The sequence below is a fragment of the Rhizoctonia solani genome, chromosome 16 (assembly GCF_016906535.1).
Source record: "Rhizoctonia solani chromosome 16, complete sequence".
NCBI classification, from domain to species: Eukaryota; Fungi; Basidiomycota; class Agaricomycetes; order Cantharellales; family Ceratobasidiaceae; genus Rhizoctonia; species Rhizoctonia solani.
In genome coordinates, this window is record NC_057385.1 from 111,437 (window position 1) to 135,753 (window position 24,317).

A 24,317-nucleotide genomic window follows, 5' to 3' on the forward strand; every position below is an offset into this window, starting at 1 on the left:
AAGAGGACAGGTGGAAATCGGAAAAGGAGCTAAAGAACGCACCAGACATAATAAGAAACTGGCACAAAGCTAAAAATGAAACAAATTAACGTAAGACAGTTTTGGTCATAGGAATAACTAAACCTGGTCTGGTTTGTGCTCTCGGAAATTACCAATATATGCGCCTATGCTATTGCTCTAAAGAAAAAATTAACATAAATACCATTGGACAGTTAACATTCCTCTTCGCCAATCTATCAACTGCTCAGCCCATTCGGAACAATACTGCTTTCCTCAGACATCATGCCTCACTTTGATAATCTCTACTATTATCCTATCTTCACTACTTATCGCAACGACGTCCCGTTGAACTCCCATTCAGGCATAGTCAAAGCTAGGCATATATTTGAACTTTATCACTGCTACGCTGATAAACATAATAACCATACCTCCCCGTATTTGGAATGGCACCCGGACCCCCTAGAACGACGCATTCACCAATCGCCCAATGTAGAGGCGTATCACTGGGACGACTCGGAAACGCACTGGTATGTTGGAATCAACACCAGTCACGCGTTGCACGGAGCATACCGGCATGCGCTTCAAACACTAGGGGACGCTCTGCAACCGGAGAATTGGGATCGCAGCGACCCCTGGCGCAACTACAACTTTGACAATAAACTTGCTGAGATCGGAATGCTGCACATACCCAAGCCTGCTAGCTTTTGAGAAGGCGTCTATAGCTTAGCCTTTCATTCCTTTCACGAGTTACAGCAACAGGTGCACCATAATAACTTTTATGCAATGTGTCTAATAGCGCTAGCTTACGTTGTCAACGCCGTCCGAATGAACCATTATCACAACCTAGCATATGCTGGTTATATGCAGGGATCTCCGGGATTTGTCTCTGCACATTGTTACTGGTGTAGAATACATGGATACGCGGTAACCGACTTATCCAAAGACGATGAATCCACAGCGGGTGAGTTGGGGCTTGCAAACTTGCCAGACAAGTTAATATTCAGAACCAGAGTCGTACACACAGAGTTTGAGCCCGGCAAGCAAGATCAGGACCAGGAAGTGGACAAGTTGGCTCCAGATTCGCCGCCTCCCGCACTATCTCCTATGGAAGAAGAAGGCCGACCTGTTGTATCCGGTGAACCTTCCATTGATACCCAACTCAGCAAGATGCTGCGCAAACACCTCACCCTCAACGGCATCGACCAACCACCTTGCGTCGACAGCCAACCTCAGTCAGGATGGCACTATCGAGACATCTCCGATCGACTCGGGGCTAGCTTCCTCCCAGCTAGTCCTATCGCAGGGCTTTCAGAACAAGGACTGGAATTCTTGCTTCAACGGTTGCAAGAAGTCGCTTTACAGCAACAAAAGGGGGAGGTCACCAAGGAAAGGTCAGGAACAGCTGCTATCGAATGGAAGTGGTCTGCAGAACCGGACCAGTCTAGCAAACCTCTAAAGGGGCTCCCTGAGTGGGTACCCAACGCACTGAACCTCGATTCATCTAGTACTTGGGAGGTGTATTGGGAAGGACAAAGGGAGGGAAGTCAAGGCGATTTAGCTAGTCACCTTATAGTTCTGTGGGAAAAGGATTAGTCTGATGAAGGTCTCACTGTATGAATGTACCCTACAATCATTTAATTCACTTCGCACGTCTTTACTGGGGGGATATGTTATGGATTAGAATACTATAGTAAAGAATGGCAAAGTAAGCGAACGGAAATTGGTGTTGAAATCTCCTTAATGAGTACTTGGGAAGTATATAGTAAGATTTGCTGAATTTTTCTGTATATTCTACTAATTTTAATCATGTAAATACATGAGGTATTAAGGGAGATACCGCTTTATTAAAGAAAAGGCTTAATATCTTAGGACTAATTAAACTATAGTATTTAAGTCAGCATTATGCTTTCTCAAAAAGCTACTATCCTCAGTAGCTGGGAGTTGAGGCCTAGGCCCTGCTATGGGAGCTACTTGTTTCAGTCTTTCCCTTATGCATTTTAGTGGGGAAAGAATATTTATAGAACTAGAGACTAACTCTTATTAGGCATAGCTTTAGGAGACAGGCTCTCACCTCACATCCTAGCTCTGTTCATCATGTCATGTACATTAGTTTCTTCACCCTACTGTATATAGTAATCACAGGCCTCCAAGGGTATAAATAGCCCCTTGAGCTGGCCTTTTTGAATGCATCTCTTTTTTACCATCCTCTCTCAGCCTAGTGTGACTCTCAAAGACTTCTATTGATTTTCTTAAGTATCCTACATAGTAAATCAGCCTAAAGCTCTTAAGTTCGGCGCATATAGCCTCTAGGACGGTCCCAACCTATACAGGGAACCTAGAACCAGTTTAAGTGCGACCCTGCCAAGACTTCCTAGCTGTCTGCTAAGTGTTTGGTGCTTCCACAACGCCTTTACCCCCTTGCCCACCGTTGGAGACAAGGAAATAAATTTCCATAATTCTCAATTAAATTACAGTGAGTTCCAGAGACTGACATTCAGGTTTTATACTACTTCGCTTGTACCTCGCGTCGCCTGCTGAACAGTAATTCGCTAATTACTGGTTATTGGTAGGGATCACCCTGATACTAACCACCTTACTCATCTAGCAAGATAACTAGCCATTCTAATATACTCTAATTTCACTAGCATAGATTTCTCTTACTACTTATCTTCCTAAGTTTTCTACCTTTTATAGTTAGACAGTTACCTTATTAGTCTTTTCTCCTCTTTTATTCTCTTTCTTTCTTCTTTAGAGTATTTTATTTTTCAACTATTTTCCCTATCTATAACAATATTGTTGTCTTGTTGAGCTTGCCATCCCAGTAATTGCACTATCTGCAACAGTTCCACCAATATATGAAGAGCGCCTTCAGACTGCTTTTGGTAGGCCCCAATGGCAAGTAATCCAAGAAACCACACAGCGCGCCAACATTCAGTTCCAAATAGCCAAATTCCATGACCCAAATGAGGCTCTACGCTCATTGAGACATCACATCAATCATTTCAAAGGGAAAACTAGGTCAAGGGGAAGTTATGCTTGTTCATTGTTGCACTCGTGCTTTAGCCATTGAGGCAGGCAATCATCTCAATATTCCTGTGTATCACTCTAAACTCACAGATGCCACCAAACAGCAAATTCTCACTGCTTGGATGGATGGCAATGCCCAAGTCATCATCAGCACAAGTGCTCTAGGAGCTGGTATCCACCATGAAGGCTGTTGCATTATTTTTCAGCTTGGGCTACCTTGGGGAATGGTAGAGCATGGCCAGGAGACTGGGAGATGTGGCCGCAATGGGAAGCCTGCAATTGCAGCTTTGTTTCACTGGGGTGTTGATTTTTCAGCCCAATCTCCTGACATTAGTGGGCTAGGGGCACTCAGGGGAATGGTTGAGTCTACAAGATGTCACCGGATCCATATGTCACAACATCTGGATGGAGACTCACTAAAAGTTTCTTGCTCAGCTGGTTATCTACTATGTGGTCCATGTGCCAAGGCTGCCAAGATTGCCAGATCCCGCACAGGCTTCAACTTGAATGCCCCTGATCATTGGGAAAATGAAGTCTCATTCCATAACCCTCAAGAATTGCTAATCTCAGATTTTGTTGAAGGTCAACCAGTCAGCAATGAAATACAAAGTCCACAAGGGTCAGTTGTCAGTGATATTGAGATTCAAGGCTCCCTTCTGGAACCAATGCGCCCTGGTTGGAACTCACCTGGCAGATCCAGTATCTCTATTTCTGATGGCTCTCAGTCCATAGGGAGTCAAATGAATCTCACCTCAGCTCAATCACCATCTTTGGGCAGCAATGAGGATATTAGGACACAAAAGGAGGTGCAATTATATGAGAGGGAGTGTTAAGAGTTGTGTAAGTACAGGAGTAAGAAAGAATTACTATATACAAAATGTATATGGGAATAACTAAGAACTAGTATTAAGAATCAGAATATATGCACAGAATATATGCACAATATAGGCTAGGTTATCAGGAATAACAACTCCTAACAAATAGTCTAGCAACTATGAAGTGCAGGTGGTTGGTTATGTATAGTACCTTAGACTAATGTTACTTAAGCCTAAGTGACTAGGGGTATGTATACTTAAGGTCTCTGGGATAGTACCTTAAGTAAGAGTGTTACCTGACTAATGTACAGGATTTATAGGATTTGCCTAATAAGTATAGGACTTATATATGCTTAAGTAAGACTTAAGACTTATGGGGTTTACCTAAAATATATCTAGGATTTAAGAGATATTGTAGATAAAGCTATCTACAATATAAGGGGTATGGTGGATTGAAACACTATCACTCAATCACAACAATCCTTACAGTATTGTTGCACTATACTCAATGTTGAACTCAACAACTGTGACAGTCAAGGGGCACAGGGTTGCAGTAAGTACACTAATAGGTTACCCTGTGTCTGTTGGGACTGGCCTATGGTCTTAGTGCGCCGAATAACCTCCTATGCTATTTACAGTGAGTCAATCACTAAAGTAAATGCGCAGATAAGCTGTTAAAGGCTTGTGTGTATATGTCAATATATAAGAGTGGATAAATGGATGCATTAGAAGCGTCTTCACAGGGTCCTTTTATACCCTGAGAAGGCGCACAAACAAGTATATACATGATTGATACCAAGAGGGGGTACAGGAGGTACAGGTGGCAACTGAAACACTTGAGGGAGCCAATACTTTGGTACATAGTAAACAAACAATAGATCCTAATATTTGCCCCAAGGCAATGTTTGCCCCAAGGCAATGTTTGCCCCAAGGCATTATTTACCTGTGTGGGTCCTTAGATGTCCCAAGACTAAGTGTTTCATCCTTGGAGTAAACAATCCCAAAGGTAGGATACCTCTGCATTGGGTACTTACAGTAAATGGGGCATAACTCAGCCAAATGTTGTCCGTTTTGGGAGTTTGACCCAGCGTTCTGGAGCGCACAAACATGCGCACCTAAGCGCAAGCGATTCGGCAGTGTGGGATGCCCGGGTGATGGAGAAAAGGCGCATTTAGTGCGTCGGCGCTTAAGGGCTGATTAAGCGCCGGAGCACTTGCCTATGCAACAGGGGGGGACCCTGAATATTTCTGTGTGTAGCCACAAGATAAAATCTTGAATAATAAATACTACAAACAAGAGAATATTACTTGTTACTGTTTATCTACTCAGCTGAATTTATATATATTTAAATGAGTGAGAAAACAGCATATATGCGAAAGACATTGCATATTAAGGGTATTCCTGAGGTTTGCAGGTTTTGTAAAGGTCACTATTGGATAGAGGGACCTTGAAAACCTTAGTTCGCATCTTTATCTCACTTATTTACTGTAAGATTACTAGTGTAATTAATAAAATAAGTACAGATTAAAGAAGAAATGTCATATCCATAACAGGGAGCTAGTCCAAAAAGCATGGATTCAGCCAAATGTTGCAGGACCATCCACAACCATTATGGATGCTGCCAGGGCACATGCTAGAAAGAGACAAGATATAGCTGTCAGCAAGGGCAAAAGAGCCACACCACTCACCATCAGCATTGGTCGGATCCTAGAAGCAAAGAAACACCTTGAAGGCTGCTGTGTGCGATGCCTGATAGAGAAAAAGACTCAACACCACCATTTAATCAGTGCATGCCCTGAAAGAAATGTGGCTTTAGATGGGAAATTCTGGCAACTCTGGGAATTTCAGTATTGCAATTCTTGGTTCAAGGAAACAAGGGATAAATCTTGTAAAAATATGGATAACAGGAACTTGGTCTGTTGGAGGTGCTGGTGGCCTAGAATCAAATACCACCATGATGATTGTGGGTCAAGCTCAGACCAGATACCCCAATTGTGCTGGATTGTCCTGTGCAAAGGTTATGGGCAGGATATTGCCCAATGCTTCAGCTTGAGCCAGACAGTTTGGGAAGATGCTGAGAAATTCATGAGATGGGCAAGTAGTGTTCACTGTGATGAAAAGGCTGAAGGGAAGACATTTGCAGTGCTGAATGGAGAAAGAGTTATGCTTTGGGCATTGGAAGTGCTGTGTGATATTAGATTTTGAGTCAGTTTGTAATGGATTTTTATATACATAGCAATGTGTATTGCAGCTTGTAAATTTGGAGAGAGTATTATAGAGGAGGGGTTTTGGGACTATATAAATATGTACTGAATATAAGTAACTGATTAATGGATCAATTATCTATAGAATCAAAAGGCAATGAGCTATCTACATAGAGGTGAATTTACAGAGTAATTGGGGTGCACTGTACAAGGTTGAAATACTGAAAATAAGGATGTGTATTGAAGCAGGAATTGAACTGAAATCAAGGCCAATTAAAGCTAACTTTGAATACTAATTCACCCTTTTTCTCATTTGTACTGAGGAAAGCATACTGATATTGTAGTTTTCAGAAAAGATTATACTAAAATAAGATGCCTTTTACTGAACTACTGATTTTCAAGATCTTATCATGCCATAGTGGTGAACCCTACCCCTAACAATTAATTAAGCAATCACTGCAGATGCAGTGGTTGTTTGTGCTTATTGATATAGTATGAGAGTTGGTACTAGGTCTCAATTACTTACTGTAATTTATCTAGATTTGTTAGTGTCCTGGATGTAGTCTGAGACAGTGTGGAGGGATGGTGCTAGAGGCAACAAGTACCTGTACTACAACCACAGAGAAAAGAAACACAGCTAAAATTAGCTTGGCAAATGTTGTACACCACTGTAAGGTGGGTATGCACTAGTGGTGGGTGCTTGGGGCTGTAACTAATACAAGGTAAAAGCTGACTAATCTACTCTACTAGGCTATACTGCTGTATGTAATGTTGCTTTAAGGCAACAACTATCTAACTACTGAGGCAGTAAAGGGGCCAAAGGCCTGGAGGTGTGGTGAGTCAAAATAAGGGAGGTAAGTGGGTAACTACTGGCAGCCAACTACTTAGCTGGCTTTCTGATATCCTGTCTTGTGGTTGAGATACAAGGTAAAATCAACTTGGGGTCTACAAGTGATTTTCCTACTGTTTATCTAGACAAGGAAACTAAGTACATGTGGTCTGTGCATGTGTGAAAGGAAGACTACATGTGAGATAAGAAGAGTGCTGTGGGCTGTGCAGAAGCATGGATTTCTCCTAAACGCCCTTGGCACAGCAACTTGGTGCAGCATCTTGGCCTAATTAAGCGCCAAGGTCATGTGGTTGAAAAATAAAAGATAAAGAGTCTGTAAAAAAATACTGAAAATAATAGAAAAAGGAGGCAATTCTGATACTCCAAGTACCAATTGGGAAAAGAGAAAGAGTGCCTGCTGCCATGTGCAAGGACCCTTGAAACAAGGACACTGGCTTGGAATGCTTTGAGATCTGTAATGTAACAAGTAGTTTATTGAATAAATCTCCTCTCTTCACCATCTTGATACAACCAGCCAAACAAACAGTACCATTAGAAATCCCAATAGATTAAGGTGTCAAGGCGTTACACCTACCCCTTATAGACCTTCCACAACCCTGCACCAGTACTATGCTTGTTGGGTCAAGCCCCCAGGATGGCAAAATCTGGAAAAAGGTGGTACCAACCTTCTCCTTTGATGGCAAACAAATGACTGAGACATTTATCATATGCAACACAGGGTCCCATGTAAATACTTGTTCAGGGAGCATAGTCTGATTTGCTGGCAGTACATTGGTGTGATCTGAACAGCATGATAAGGCATCTGGTTGACTGGATTGTTTGCTGGGTCAGTACACAATCTGGAAGTTGTATCTGGCCAGTAATAGGTGCCATCTGGCATGTTGCCAGTTAAATGTTCTAGACTCTCTCCAATATTCCAAGTTACAATGATCTGTGAAAACAGTGATGGGGTGGAGTGTCCCTTCCAGGAATATCTGCCAGTATTCAAATAATCATATGATTGCAAGTAGTTCCTTGTCATGGGTGTTGTAATTCTGTTTGGCACCTTTGAGTGATTTGGACAAGAAGCCAAGTGGATGGAGGCATCCATCATCCTGATGTTTGGCATATTATGGACTCTAAGTTTGCCAATGGGCTGTTCTAACAGATAGAATGCATTTCCGCACAAGGGGATGGTGATTCTATGGCTGAATTCCTTAGCACTTGTGGTGCTGATCAGAGGTACTTTTGTGTTTCAGGGGTATGCCCTCCCCCTCTATTTAGATTCTACATTTACCAGCTTACATATAAAGTTCTATTGAAAAACTAATATCTTACACGCAAATTTGTAGTTTTTTGAGAAGATTCCATTAAGAACAGCAGAAGTTGGCTCTCAACATTGTCCTCCAGCCCAGGGGTAACCCCTGAGCAGTCAATCTGGTATATGTCAACAGAGAAATCTTTGTGAGGGATGAGAGTTGTACCCTATTAAAGCTTGATTCTTGCCTCATTTTCTGGCAGTGATTGCATTGAGTTGTGGTGAACTTTAGCATGAGTCAAATCTCAAGTGTGCTATGGTTCTCTGTGTGCTCTGCAGCCCCAGACCAACTTCAACTGGTGGTTTCTGTACACAATGTTCAAAACCTGTAAGTTAATCTATCATTCCAAAATGGGCTGAGCCTGGAGTACAGAGGACCCAGGAGGCTATGAAAAACCATAGGGCCCTTCCAGGTATTCCCAAACTCCACCATTGTGTGCTGAATTATGCATGTATAAACTATCTGTACCCCCTACTAGCATATTTTTGTGCTGAATGACATTATATATTCCCTACTGGCCATGTGTGCTGCCCCTATGTCCTAAGAACATCCCCCAACCAATATTATACAGTATTCTCTACTTGTTATAACCCTCTAACATATACCACTGGATTTGCAAGATTTTTCTCTTATTTTTAGTATTTTTTCCGAATCCTTTATCTTATGTTTTTTAATCACGTGATCTCGGCGCTTATCATGCCGAGATGCCGTGCCAAGGGCGCTTAGGAGAAATCCATGCTTCCACGCAGTCTGCAGCACGCTTCCTTTTTCATATCCTTACTTCTTTTCTCACAAGCTTTGACCACCTGTAGATAGTTCTCTTGTGTATAAATACAAGAGGAAAATTGCTTGGAGACCCCAAGTTGATTTTACCTTGTCTCTTACTCATTAGAGAAGGTAACCAGCCAGCTAAGTAGCTGGCCCTCAGTAGTATTAGACACACTTACCCCTTACTTCACCTACCACACCTCCCAGGCTTAAGGCCCCCATTGCCAGTAGTTAGTAGTAGGTTGCCTTATGCAACAGTAGTATAGCCTAGATTGTTAGATTACATAAGTCCTGCTTGTAGTAGTATGGCTGTAAGTGCCTGCTCCCATTAGCGTGTACCCACCTTACAGTGGTGTACAACACTACTGCTCATATATGTACTACCCCTATGCACTGATAACATGATCCCCACAACTAAAAATACTCCTCAGTACATTTTACCCATGTGTACATTCTCCTATCCTGTATGAACATACACCCATGACTAATAAAATCCTTTATACCATATTATGCATATATGTACTACCATCATCTCCTACTGACATAGCTCCTGACTAACATTAATGCCTATTCCTTATCCCCTACTCCCTATGCCCATCCTGTACTAATATACTGCCCTTGACTAACAGCATCTCTCATTAGCTCTATCCCCTGCTAGAACACCTGCTTTCACTAATATTATTCCCTCATTCAATGTTACCCATGTGCACACTTGTATCCTGTAACAACATAATGCCTACAACTAGAAATGTCCCCCATTCTCCCTACCTCCTGGTGGCATGTTGAACTAACAATATAATCCCCCTCATCAACATTATACCCCATCTAATGTTACTCACATGTGCCCTACCCCTATCCCTTACTCACATACCCCCCCTCACTAACATCAACCCACATCCCCCCTATCTGCATCCTCCCTATCCTTCATCCCCTATATCCCACATGCACCCTCACTAGCATGCCCTCTTGCTAACATTGCCCCACATCCTCCCTCACTAACATTATCCTCTATCCCCCTGTCTGCCCATCTCCCATCTTCCTTCACTCACATACCCACCTCTCTCACTAACATTATGCCATGTCCCCCCTAACCAACATTATGCCTGTCCTAGACGTCTGTTAGGACATTGAGGGATTGGTGCTTGTGGCCGTGGGTTACAGAAAGAGAAAGTTGCTTAGGGTGATGAGAGACTTATCTGTAGAAACATTGTGTAAATACTAGAGTAATCTAGTATGTTCTATTGCAGTAACCAAGTCAAGTGTCAAGTCATTGTTATATGTGCAGTACCAGTTGCAGCACTCATTGGTATGACTCAGAAGGTTATACAAGGTATATAAGGAGGCCCTTTTGGCCCTCTAATCATCACCTCTATATTCACTTATTGTGTACTGTCTTTACTTTCTTATTACAATGTTTCTTTCATAGTATAAATACATTCTATTTTATCTAACTCTTTCTACAGGTTATGAGCCCCGCTTGTACACTCAATAACCTCTGATAAATAGAATTATATATACTACTTACATCAAGTATACTCACCATGGTTGATACTAACCCTAGTACATCAACTAACAACGGTATGAGCAGTTTACACCACATACCACCCCTGCAAGGGACTGACAATTACAACATGTGGTGCACACAGATGGAAGACATACTTACCAATCTTGATCTGTATGGCTACGTTAACGGAACAATAACTATGCCGTCATTGACAACAACAACAACTACGCCAAGTACATATGGCAGTAGTGGGAAGGATGCTCAGGCATCCACATCAACTGGTACAAACAAAGAATACCTTAAATGGAGTAAATCCAACCGTAAAGCATTAGTGAACATATGCCTGAGAGTTGACGGGAATGTACTTACACACATACAAGGTTGTACAACCTCTGCCAACGCTTGGAATACGCTTGCGACTACATTCCAAGTTAAGGGAACAGTTGGATTAATTGATCTACAAAGGAAGTTCTTTAGCCACAGGATGACTGACGGCAAAGACATTGAAGAACACATACAGCAAATGCATGGATGGTTCCAGCAAATCAACAACATAAAACCAAATTCAATAAATGAAGCTGATTGGATCACAACTTTAGTAGCTAGCTTACCTGACTTGTGGGATTCATTCACCCAGTCAGTAAGTTTCCAATTTGACATGGACAACAAAAGTACCCTGACAAATGAAATCAACAACCTAAGATCACGCATCCTTGCAGAAGCACATAGAAAAAGCATTAGGAACACGGATGGAAAGGCATTTTTTAGCTCAAATAAACCCCTATTCAACCAATCTGTACGCACCAATTCAAGTCAACGTGGACCAGACAAGTCTAAATCCAGGTGCAACAACTGCAGAAAGATTGGTCACTGGGCAGCAGAGTGCCGCAGCCCAGGCGGCAGTGCATACAAACATGGTCAACAGAACAAAGGAAATCAACCTAATCAATGTTTTAACTCATTGAACAAACCCCAAAACAACAACGCTTGTACGCATATAGCCGTTGCAGACAATAGCAAGACTAACAACTACGCGTTCTCAACCTTTGAGAACCTACACAAAGATTTTAGCAAGTCCACATGCACATGGATAGCTGATAGCGGCACAACTACTCACATTACAAATGATCAACAACTATTCACCAACTATAGGAAATCCTTGGACTATGTTACTGGCGTAGCCAGTAAAGAGCCAATTCTGGGCCAAGGCACTGTGGAGCTATGGTGCCTAATTGATCCTGAGAAGACCAAACAAAGAAAGATTACGCTTACCAATGTGGCCCACATGCCTAGTTCCCCAGCAAACCTCATCAGTTTACCACTAATCACTGATAAGGGATATTGCGTCTTGATTGATCGAGACCAATTAGTAATATATGGTCCAAACAACAAACTGATCACCTTTGGTTCAAAGCTACAAAATAGAAGTCAAGGGAACCTATGGAAACTAAATGCCAAAACAATAAACAAAGTCAGTGTGAACAATAAGCATACACCCACAGAACTTGCACTCGTGAAACAAACCGGTCAAACTTGGCTTGACTGGCACAAAGTACTTGGACACATTGGCCCGCAAGCCCTTCAACAAATCAAGAACACAAACGCAGTTAATGGCATGGAAATAGTAGAAGATAACATAGGACTCAACTTCAAATGTGAGTCATGCATACAAGCAAAAGCCCACACATGCCCTTTTCCAAAGGAATCTTTGGCAAAAGTAACTGAAATTGGTGAATTAGTAGTAACTGACGTATGGGGACCTGCCCGCATCCCTTTGATTGGACAATACAAGTACTACGTATCATTCACCAATGTAGCTACTTGTTTTACTTGTTTAGGCTTCTTACGACACAAGGACAAGACGTTAAACAAATATAAATTGTTTGAAGCTCTATTAAATACACAAAAGGACAAGAAAATAAAACAAGTAAGATTTGATAATGGCAGAGAGTTTGTGAATAACAATTGGATCAAACATGCAGCCCAGAAAGGGACCGTTTTAGAAACAACAGCCCCGTACTCAGCTCAACAGAATGGAATTGCCAAACAATTGAACCAAACACTTACTGACAAAGCTCAAGCAATGTTACTTGAGTCAGCCGCTCCAAAATTCCTATGGAATGAAGCATTGGCATACGCGTGCTACTTGAAGAATTGAGTACCTACGCAAGTGCATGGTACATTCTGGAAAACACCGTTTGAGGCGTTCTGGGGACAAAAGCCCAACGTTAGCATCCTGCGACCTTGGGGTACCAAATGCTACGTACTTGATCAAGGTGAAAATCAATCAAAATTGGACTCCAAGACCTTCACAGCAACATTTGTAGGTATCTCTGATGTACAAGGCAAGAGTTAGTGTTACTACAAAACCAGAGCAAATCAGATATTGCACTCACGCAATATCTTGTTCCCAAAGGACCATGCGGCAATCAAAGACGTTGCAGATAACATTGATTGGGGAGAATTGGTTGCTCCGCCCGCTGAGGGGGAGATGACTCAAACTGACAGCGCTGCGGAACAACCAACCAAACCTACTGGAACAGGGGGAGCACATGTAGTTAGTAAAAACAAAGAAAATGACTTAAAACTACCTAGCAATAAAAAGCCTATAAAGAGCAAACTAAAGACTGAGGGAACGCCATTGAACTCACATACTCAACCAGTCCAACAACCTGTTGTCCCTAAGTCTAATACCTCTTGCTCTAAGCCTGCTATGCGCACCAACCCTAGCGCTGTTACTACTCAGTCAATTCAAGCAATTAATGCACTCACCCCTGGTAGTGGAGATGGAATCCAAACCCGTAGTTGGAATCCTAACGCCCCTGCCATCTCTCTTGCAAGAGAAAGAGGCGGAGTCAAGATCTCCATTGATGACACCACCCCATCCGGTCAGTCTGCACCTAATACCTCAAACAAAATCACTAACCTAGCTGTAGAACTTGAGGACATCTTTGCTGGTTCTAGTGACACCAACAGCTCCAAGAGCAATGATCACCACACATTCAGCCTACTCACCAACACCTCCTCCGTACTATCTGCACCTACCATCCCGTCTGAGCTTGCCTTGCACTGGATGCCCTGCCAACGCCGCAATTGACTACGTCCATTGACAGTACGCTGGCAGACAAATTTGGCTGCCTCCAGTTATCCGACTACACTCCAACCAAGCCAGATTCCCCCTTGGCAACAACTGGGCATCTGGAACAATCCTGGGCCGCGTTGGCCAATCCGTCCAACCCAAACAACCACCCCACCATGGAGGAGGCCCTTGCAGGACCACAGGCAAATGAATGGTTGGAGGCAATGCGGAAGGAGGTCAGCACACTCAAGAGGATGGGTACGTACAAACACGTTGAACCCCCTAAAGATTGTAAACCCATTGGAAACAAATGGGTACTGACACTCAAACGGAACGCCAATGGTGAACCAGAATGCTACAAGGCGCAATTAGTTGCACAAGGGTTCAGTCAACAACCCGGCATTGATTTTGACAAGATGTTTGCACCTGTTGTACATCTTGACTTGATTTGTTCCCTTGCCTCACTTGCTAACAACAACAACTGGGACATTTGTCAGCTTGACGTCAATGCCGCTTACCTACACGCTGAAGTTGACAAAGAACTATATATGCAACAAATCCCCTACTTCAAAGATGGTACAAATTGTGTCCTCATGCTTAAACATTCTATTTACGGTCTGAAACAAGCCAGATGTATGTGGAACAAGCTATACAATACCAAACTCCAATCAATTGGCTACCGCCCCTGTCTCACCTACTTGTGTGTCTACTACCGCCTTGAAGACTACAAGGGTGAGTTATGCGTATCCATCATTGCTACGCATGTTGACAATTTGATTGTTATCACATCCACAAATACAACCAACTTTGCCATATCCAAATTACTTGGCAAATTTGATATGTGCAATTTAGGTCCCATACATTACTTTCTAGGTATTGCATTCAAACGCAACCGCAAGCGCGGTATCTTATGCCTCAATCAAACCACTTACATCAACAACTTAGTTCACTTTGCAGGTCTTAAGGACGCTTTCCCCACCAATACACCCCTAAGTCCCAGCATTCAACTCACACGCTTTGATGGTGCTAAGCCAAAGTTTAATTATGGAACTTACATTGGTAAGCTCCTATATGTGGCTCTATGCACTTGACCCAACATTGCTTATGCCGTCGCACACTTAGCACAATTTACTACATGCTTTGGTCCAGCACACGTGACTCAGGTTAAGCGCCTAGTCCGTTACCTCAAGGGGACTTTGACCCTTGGCCTCACCTATTGCCGATTGGCCAAAGGCTTTGGCAAAATTGGTTACTCAGATGCCAACTGGGGCAGCAACTTTATTGACCATATGTTATGTATCACACAATTTTGCATTCACAGCTCACCATCCACAATAATCTGTATATATCTGACTTTCTGATTTAATGGCCATTTGACTCCTATTTTCCATTATTCCTGTCATTACTCTATGTAATGGTCATATTGACTGTATATGTTACATATCGTTCAATAGAGCTCCTTTTGCTCGTTCTAACGCTGCCTGTCACGTGCTCATACGATAGGATCTCATGGAGATATTAGCTTCACAAGAATCTATCTATGTGGCTCAAGTACCTTACTAATCATTATATTTGTATCTTTACATCTAGCTCATCACATGACTAGCTCTAACTTGGGAAATCAACCTTATTCCTAGCTTAGTTGAGTCATACCTCTCATGAGATTACTAAGGTTCTCCTTATCTGGTAATTTCTAGTGGCACTGCAAATCCTGCTTATGAGTCATTCTGCTTGCCACCAGAATAACTCACACTGATGACTCACTCTAAGTGCTCATTGGCTGCCAAGCATTTCTTGATAGACTGAGTCATGTATTTAGATGTTTCTATTTTTAACTAATTGCAGTTCAACCCAAGAGCAGTCACATTCCATCCTAGTCATATCTGTGCCTTCCCACCCACCAATCAAAGTCTTAGGAAGCACAGTCCTAAGCAAGTCATATTCATACTCTGACTAGGTGAATGACTCAGTAACCTTGCCACTCTAGGGTATAAAAGGGGACTCTTGCATACCCTTGGAGGGCACCCCACTTTACTCCACCTCACTGTTACTGTTGACTGTCACTCTTGGGTTTGGGCTTGCCCCCCTCAACTGTGTGATATATTGTGCCTCAAGATTTCAAATAACTTAAACTTGTATAAGTGGATCTCCCAAGTACCCATAGTGTGGAAAGGTTGTAGACCTGATACAGAGTTCTTAGGTTAAGTGAACAGAAGGCAATCATCCTTAAAGAAGGATATATACTAAGTAACCAGTTAGTTCCTGCAACTAGGAGTGAAACTTACATAACTATCTCTGCCAAAGGAAACTTGAGCCAGTACTCTTGCTCTTACAGAAATACTTACTAAGACACTTTACACTGAGAAAAGATGTATCTGTTGTTGATTGTATTCAAGATAGCTAGACCCAGAGAACCCTAAAGAAGCTACTTCTTTACTTAGCTTGGAAATTGGGAAATCTTCCAACACAGACTCTGCTCAGCACCAGAGTCTCAACCTCTTTTCCCCCAATTTACAACACCATAAGTCCATCTCTGGACATGTATTCATGCTTGGCGGCGCAGCCGTTTCTTGGTCAGCTAAGAAGCAAGCAACTGTTGCTTTGTCAACAATGGAAGCCAAATATATGGCATTATTGCACGCATGTACCCAGGCCTTATGGATGCAACAATTCTTTGAAGAACTGTACCTATACACTGATTCACCAACCCTTATTCTCTCAGATAATCTTGCTGCACTCACTCTATCCATTGAATCTCAATTTCATGGACAATCAAAACACATCAACATACAACACCATTTCATGCACAATATTATTGAGAAACAGAAGGTAACTACATTGTACGTACCGTCCAACAAGAACCCAGCAGACGCCTTCACTAAAGCACTCCTGGCACCACAATTCAGGTACCTCATGAGATCAATCATGGGCAAACCAATCAAAGAACCAATCAAAGACAAATTGATTAACTAAATCAATCCTTGAATCAAAGTAATAGCTGAATAACTGAACATAAATGAATTGTAATGACTGGTTTTCTGAATAATTGAAATGTAATGATTTGTCCTAAATGTATCTACACTTAACTTGTTTAAGGGGGAGTGTAGAAATATTGTGTAAATACTAGAGTAATCTAGTATGTTCTATTGCAGTAACCAAGTCAAGTGTCAAGTCATTGTTATATGCGCAGTACCAGTCGCAGCACTCATTGGTATGACTCAGAAGGTTATACAAGGTATATAAGGAGGCCCTTTTGGCCCTCTAATCATCACCTCTATATTCACTTATTGTGTACTGTCTTTACTTTCTTATTACAATGTTTCTTTCATAGTATAAATACATTCTATTTTATCTAACTCTTTCTACATTATCTACGGCAACAAGCAGCTATCCTTCAACAACAAGACCACTTATGGTGGTGGCAAGCTATCTGAGTACAACAACAAGACCGCTTAAGGCAGTGTAGAACTATTTAAGTGGCTAGCTAAGTAATTACCGGGCTATAAGGCCCTTGTACACTGATTGGATGCAACAAGAGGTAATCAACCTGGGTGTTACCATGGTTGTTTGGCCTCCTTATATATTACAGAGGTGAACTAATTACAAATATACAATATGCAAAGCTATGACCAATAAGAGCCCCACTCCGCAGTCAGCCTTACTCATGCATACATGTTGCTGACATGTCATGATGACGTCATAGGTGGATGTGGCTATGTATCCTGATTAAGTGTGGATGGGGACGTGGCTATGTATCCTGATTAAGTGTGGATGGGGACGTGGCTTGGGGCTTAGCGTATGATATAAGCGCCAAAGTCACGTGATTGAAAATGTTGTCTGTTTAACTTTGTTTAAATTTGAGAAAATCGGAATAAATTCCGTGGTATTGATTGTGTCTACAACAATGCCTCATCCTCCCATCCTCCCTCACAAACATGCCCCCCTTCACTAACATTATTGTTGCAGACACACTTATACCAAGGACAATGATTCTGATTTTCTCAATTTTAAACAAAGACTGTCCTAGATGTCCTTAAGGGCCATCTAGGTAGCAGGTGCTTGTGGCTGTATGGACTTGTATCTAAACCACGTAAGGTGGTGTGGTAGCTACCTACAACAACAAACTATCTATGTACAGTGACCAAGGCTGTAAGGGCAATGGCAAGTTATGTATCTACAATGAGTAGGTTGCTTAAGGCAACAAGTAAAGTGAAGACTTAGTAGTTACCAGCCTTAAGGGCCTTGTACAGTGTAGGGGATGTGACAAGAGGTAATCAACCTGGGTGTTACCATGGTTGGTTGGCCTCCTTATATATTACAATCAAGAACTAATTACAAATGAATCTGTTGTAGACACAATCAATACCAGGGAATTTATTCCCATTTCTCGGATTTAAACGAAGGCAAACGGACAACATTTTCGATCACGTGACTTCGGCGCTTATATCATACGCTTAGCGCCAAGCCACGTCCCCTTCCGCGCTTATCTCAGCATACATAGCCACCTCCACCTGATGACAACATTATGACACGTCAGTGACATGTATGCATGAGTAAGACCAACTGTGGAGCGGGGTTCTTATTGGTTATGATATTGCATATACTGTATTTGTAAATAGTCTACCTCTGTAATATCAGGAGGCCAACCAACCATGGTAACACCCAGGTCGATTACCTCTTGTTGCATCTTTCACTTGTACAAGGCCTTAGGCCAGTAACTACTAAGTCACCACCACTTGTACTTGTTGCCTTAAGCGGCTCCCTCATTGTAGATACATAGCTTGCCATTGCCACTAGGGCCTTGGTCATTGTACTTAGATAGTTAGTCGTCGTAGGTAGCATTCTCACCGCCTTAAGCGGTTTTACTTAGATCTATACAGCCACAAGCGCCCGCTACCTGGACGGCCCTTAAGGACATCTAGGACAGAATCATATCAAATACTGTATCTAATAAGAACCCTGCTCTATGGTTGGCCTTACTCATGCATACATGTCACTGACATGTCATGATGTTGTCATAGGTGGAGGTGGCTACAAATGCTGATTAAGTGTGGGTGGGGATGTGGCTCAGTGCTTAGCATATGATATAAGCGCCAAAGTCATGTGATCAAAAACTAGTCTGTTTGCCTTTGTTTAAATTCGAGAAAATAGGAATAAATTCCCTGGTATACATGTGTCTACAACAAAGACAAACAGACAACATTTTTTGATCACATGACATTGGCGCTTATATCATATGCTAAGTGCCAAGCCATGTCCCCACCCACACTTAATCAGCATTTGTAGCCACCTCTGTTATAGAGTAGGATTTTATGACTATGTAATTATATACAGAATATAATAAAGTTATTAATAGATCAGTTATCCATGGATATAAAATGCAATAGACTAGCTATATAAGGGTAAATTAGGTTAGTAATCAGGGTGATCCCTACACTTAACAAGTAATCAAGCAATTACTGCAGATGCAGGTGATTGGTTATGCTTATACCTATAGTATGAAAGTTAGTATTGAGTCTTAGTTACCTACTACAATTTATCTGGACTTGTTAGTAATTTATTTGACTGAGATTGCACTCAGTTAAGGTGTATATGCCGCTCTCAAGGCCTTAAACTCTCCCAACTGACTTACTCAAGAGGTTCAGGGTTGCCCTAGAGCCTTTCCTAGCTACCCAGTATCTGTTGGGACCTTGCTAGAGGCTATATGCGCCGAGATACCTTACAGGTTAAGTTCAGTGAGCTTAAGAGGCTAAGAAAGCAAAATAAGACACTCTAAACTAAGCTAAGAAGATCTAATAGATCTTCAAGTTCACACAAGGGGTAAGAATGGGATGAAAAGAAGATGTATTCAAATGGTGTCCCTCAAGGGCTTTATATGCCCCAGAGGGAGAACAAATAACTATATACATGATGTGCAAAAGAGGAAGTTACATGAGAGGTACAGTCTCAGCTATTTGATACATCAAGACCAATTAGTCCCAATAAGTCCTAGTGGGATAGACCCAAGGCTATTTATAGAATGTTCTAGAGCATACAGCACTAAATTACACTAGTGTGAATGCTAAAAATAACCTTGAGGCAAGGTAGGATCTCATAGAAAAAGCTAGAAACTTAAATGGTTAGTATCTCCATCAATTTGGCTCATGTTGTATACCACTGTAATGTGGGTACTTGCTAGTGGGTTGGGCGCTTAAGGCCATACTACTACAGACAAAGCTAATCTGCTAACTACCTAAGGCTATACTAATGCCGCTGTAAGGCGGACTTCTACTGGGATCCAGTGACAAAGGGGGCTTAGCCCTGGAGGTGTGGTAAGCACAAGTAAAAGGGGTTAACTTCTGAAGAACTGGGGGCTGGCTACTTAGCTGGCTGGGGGTCCTCCTCAATGGTATGGGACAAGGTAAAATTGACTTGGGGTCTCCAAGCAATTTTCCTGCTGTATATATAGACAAGAACGCACTATTTACATGGTCTGTGCGCGTGAGAAAAGAAGTACATACAACAAATGAGAAGCATGCTGTGGGCTGCACAGAAGCGTGGATTTCTTCTAAGCGCCCTTGGCACGGCATCTCAGCGCATCTTGGCGAAATAAGCGCCGAGATCACGTGATCGAAAAACATAAGATAACAAGTTCGTAAAAAATACTAAAAATAATAGAAAATTCAGGCAAATCTAGTGGTATAATTTAGGAGGTTGTAACAGCTCAGAATCAGACAATTCCATTTTGGGAACTGAGTTGCCGGAGCCTCCAACCTATTGGTATTTGTCCGCATAGTTATATGCCTATCTCCTGCCAAGATATTGGCGTTGGCGTGCCCCGCCAACCTTTGGCGCTTATTTGCAATGACTAAGCACCAGCTTGCATGCTTACTTGCACTTGTTCTATGGTCTGTAAGTACCGTTCCTACATATGAATGTATGATACAAAAAATACTATAAATCATAGAAATAATAGTATAACCACTTTGAATAATTAGTATATATATGCAAGCACAATGAGGAAATAAAGGATAAAAGGTCTCATAGCACTGCCAGTTTCCAAATATAGTAATGTTCATGCCCATATTTGGATAGAGCAAGTATTATTACTCCAGTTTGCACTATTCACTATTGGCAATCAGGGGTGCATATGTCTAAATTAGTCATTCCATAACAACCTCCACCTATGACAACATCATGACATGTCAGTGACACATATGCATGAGTAAGGCCAACCACAGAGCAGGGTTCTTATTAGATACAGTATTTGATATAATGCATTGTAAATAGGCTACCTCTGTAATATATAACAAGGCCAACCAACCATGGTAACACCCAGGTCAATTACCTCTTGTTGTATCTTTACACTGTACAAGGACCTCAGGTCCAGTAACCACTTAGTTGTACTAGTCCACACCCGCCTTAAGTGGCTTCTCAATTGTACTTGGTTAGCTTGCCATTTCCCTTACAGGCTTGGTTGCTGTAGTATAGTTAGTTGTCATTGTAGGTAGCACTGACACCATCTTAAGCAGTTTGTCTTATATTTACATATGGCTGTAAGTGCCTGCTGCCTCAACATCCTTACAGATGTATAGGACAATGATCCTGCATCCACCTATCCCACATCCTCCTATCCCACATCTCCTATCCTGCATCCCCCCTGTCCCCCATTCCTGCTAACTAACATTACCCCCATCCCCCATCCTCCCTCATTAACATGCTCCCCTCACTACATAACCCTCTCACTAACATAACCCTCTCACTAACATGCCCACTCACTAACATTATCACCTGTCCCCCCTATCCCACATCTCCTCTTACTAACACAGAGAAAAGAAATCCACCTAAATTCAGATGGGTCAATCAGGTCCCATTTACATGGGTATCCCACCTAATTTAGGTGAGTAACTGTCCTAGATGTCTATAAGGACGTCAAGGCGGGGGGGCGCTTGCGGCCGGTGTATACAAGTGAGAACCACGTAAGGCAGTGAGCAAGCTACCTACAATGACAACAAGCTATACTACAGGGACCAAGCCTATAAGGGCATTGGCAAACTATCTAAGTACAACAATGAAGCTTAAGGCGGTGTGGAACTAGTGACTAAGTAAGTTTTGCTGGGCTATAAGGCCCTCATACAAATGTGGGATGCAACAAGAGGTAATTGACCTGGGTGTTACCATGGTTGGTGTGCCTCCTTATATATTCTACATAGCTGCTAATTACAAATACAATATATCACATATGTAGTCCAATAAGAACCCCGCTCCGCAGTTGGCCTTACTCATGCATGTGTCACTGACGTGTCATGATGACGTCATAGGTGGAGGTGGCTACGTATGATGAGTAAGCGCAAAGGGGGACGTGGCTTGGTGCTAAGCGTATGATATAAGCGCCAAGTCACATGATCAAAAATGTAGTCTGTTTGCCTTTGTTTAAATTTGAGAAATGGGAATAAATTCCCTGGTATCAAGTGTGTCTATGACAGTAACTCACCTGTTGTTACATACAAAAACCAGGTGACCACATTTTGGTGGGCAACCCATCTAAATTGTTGATACACATTTCTGGCAGTTCTTGGGTTGCTTTAGATGATTTTCTCACTTACTTTCCTACAGTATGACCTCATGAGATTTTACATATTAATGACAGCTAATTTTTGTAGTATAGCTGGTACATGCAGCTAAAAGTACACAGGACAAACACCTAAACCTACATACAACTGCTGTTCTTTTGCACCAGTCACTTGTCACATGCATTTTGGGGTATAGCAGCTGACACACATAAGTGCTCAAGATGGTTGCAAGTTTGAATCCCAGGGCAACCAGATGGTCCAAAAATAATAAAATAGCAGAGAACAGAATGAAAGCAAGGAAAAACAAAAAATGATGATGAATAAAGTCAAAGTCAAGAGTCTGGCAGGGGGGTTGTCTATTTGTGGGAGCGCAGGTTGTGTTGTAGACACAATCAATACCAGGGAATTTATTCCCATTTTCTCAAATTTAAACAAAGGCAATCAAAGGACATTTTCAATCACGTGACTTTGGCGCTTAGTGTATGATATAAGCGCCAAGCCACGTCCGCCTTTGCGCTATTCAGCATATGTAGCCACCTCCACCTATGACATCACCATGACATGTCAGTGACACATATGCATGAGTAAGGCTGACTGCGAGTGGGGTTCTTATTGGATTAGGTATTGCATATAATGTATTTGTAATTAGTTTACCTGTAGAATATATAAGGAGGCCAACCAACCATGGTAACACCCAGGTTGATTACCTCTTGTTGCATCACAACACTGTACAAGGGCCTTATAGCCCAGTAAATACTTAGCTCCACACCTTAAGCATTCTCATCACTGTACTTAGGTAGCAGCCTTAGCGTCTTGCCACCGTAGTTAGTAGTTAGCACATTGTAGGGTAGAACCTTGCCACCTTAAGCAGTACATTGTACTTAGTCACACGGCCACAAGCGCCCGCACCCTTGACGTCCTTATAGACATCTAGGACTGTCCTGGACACGGTCACATGACCAGTACAAGTGGTTGCATGCTGGCCCAAGCCCAAATTTGGGGGGTAGCAGGTGTAATCATGGGTTGTCAGCAGAGGAATAATAGGGCTCTATGGCTTAGTGGTCAAGCTGGTTCAATTCAGGCTAGTTCTATTTTCCTCTATTTATGACAAGGACAGCATGAGAAAAGAAGAGCAGAATGGAAATGAGGAGCGTGCTGCAGGCTGCGCAGAAGCGTGGATTTCTCCTAAGCACCCTTGGCACGGCATCTTGGCGCGGTATCTTGGCATCATAAGCACCCAGATCATGTGATTGAAAAACATAAGATAAAGAGTCTGTAAAAAAAAGTAAAAATATCAGAAAAAATAGGCAAATCCAATGGTGTAAATAAGGAGATTGTAACAGGAGTACCCTAGCTTCTTTCACTTGCAGCACAGCTTCTTCTCCCCACAGTCAACCAAAATTTGGTGTACTCTGAGTCACCAAATGATCCTGCTGCTTCAAGCACACCGGGAGTATTATCCTGGTATTCCTTTCATGCCATGGCATTATGGTACCCCAACTATTGAACATTTCTTTGGCTTATGTTGCTCATTTGTACCCAATTTCACCTTCTCACAACTTGTGGATATTTACAAACATGCCAAAATGCAACAGCATCTACTAGCAACCAGTCAGTTTTGTCATGACCCATGCCTTTGCTGGCATGTCTCCTGACCAGGCCACCTACTAATAGGATACCCCACAGTCTTTAGAAGGCCGCATATACTCACATATATGCAGTCAGAACTGTCATTACTCTAAGCGCTCATGACTTAGAGACTGACAGTCCCCAGGGTCACATGACCCCTCCCTCCAGTCCTTTATCAAATACTATACTAAACTACTACGGATTTGAGGTGGGGGGGGGATGACATAATCTATAATAATATATTATTCAGACCTTGCCTGTAGACTCCCTTAACATTGGGTCCGCGGCTAGGGGGGCAGGGGGAGTGCAACATCCCCCAGCAATATATTATTCATATATCACTGTGCATCACATATACTATATATATCTTTGACAGTGGATATATATGGTAATAACCTTTCCAGATACAGGTTATGACAAGTTTGATTTGAACACAAGAGGGACTCAAATAATGGATATTCTTTTGACCCTTGGATCAATAACTTGACAGAATCTGAGGTAGAAAATCTTAAGCAGATTCCCTCCCTTGAAGCAATTAATCATGGGGTGATTATTGGATGGAGGGAAGCAGTTGCTCTCTTGCGGCTCTGT

At 42.2% G+C, this 24,317-nt stretch overlaps 3 protein-coding genes across 3 annotated transcripts; all 3 read left to right on the top strand.

Moving 5' to 3' along the window:
* Positions 1 to 282: 282 nt before the first annotated feature.
* Positions 283 to 708, top strand: RhiXN_01273 (uncharacterized protein; the record flags this gene model as incomplete). The annotated part of the gene is made up of 1 exon (XM_043321092.1): positions 283 to 708. The coding sequence occupies one exon, from the start codon at positions 283 to 285 to the stop codon at positions 706 to 708; it is 426 nt and encodes a 141-aa protein (XP_043186915.1).
* Positions 709 to 783: 75 nt separating this feature from the next.
* Positions 784 to 1,593, top strand: RhiXN_01274 (uncharacterized protein; the record flags this gene model as incomplete). Its single annotated transcript, XM_043321093.1, has 1 exon — positions 784 to 1,593. The coding sequence occupies one exon, from the start codon at positions 784 to 786 to the stop codon at positions 1,591 to 1,593; it is 810 nt and encodes a 269-aa protein (XP_043186916.1).
* Positions 1,594 to 12,640: 11,047 nt separating this feature from the next.
* Positions 12,641 to 16,518, top strand: RhiXN_01275 (Retrovirus-related Pol polyprotein from transposon TNT 1-94; the record flags this gene model as incomplete). Its single annotated transcript, XM_043321094.1, has 7 exons — positions 12,641 to 12,789; positions 12,840 to 13,023; positions 13,174 to 13,354; positions 13,403 to 13,517; positions 13,580 to 14,277; positions 14,419 to 14,604; positions 15,950 to 16,518. The coding sequence occupies 7 exons, from the start codon at positions 12,641 to 12,643 to the stop codon at positions 16,516 to 16,518; spliced, it is 2,082 nt and encodes a 693-aa protein (XP_043186917.1).
* Between the last annotated feature and the right edge of the window lie 7,799 nt (positions 16,519 to 24,317).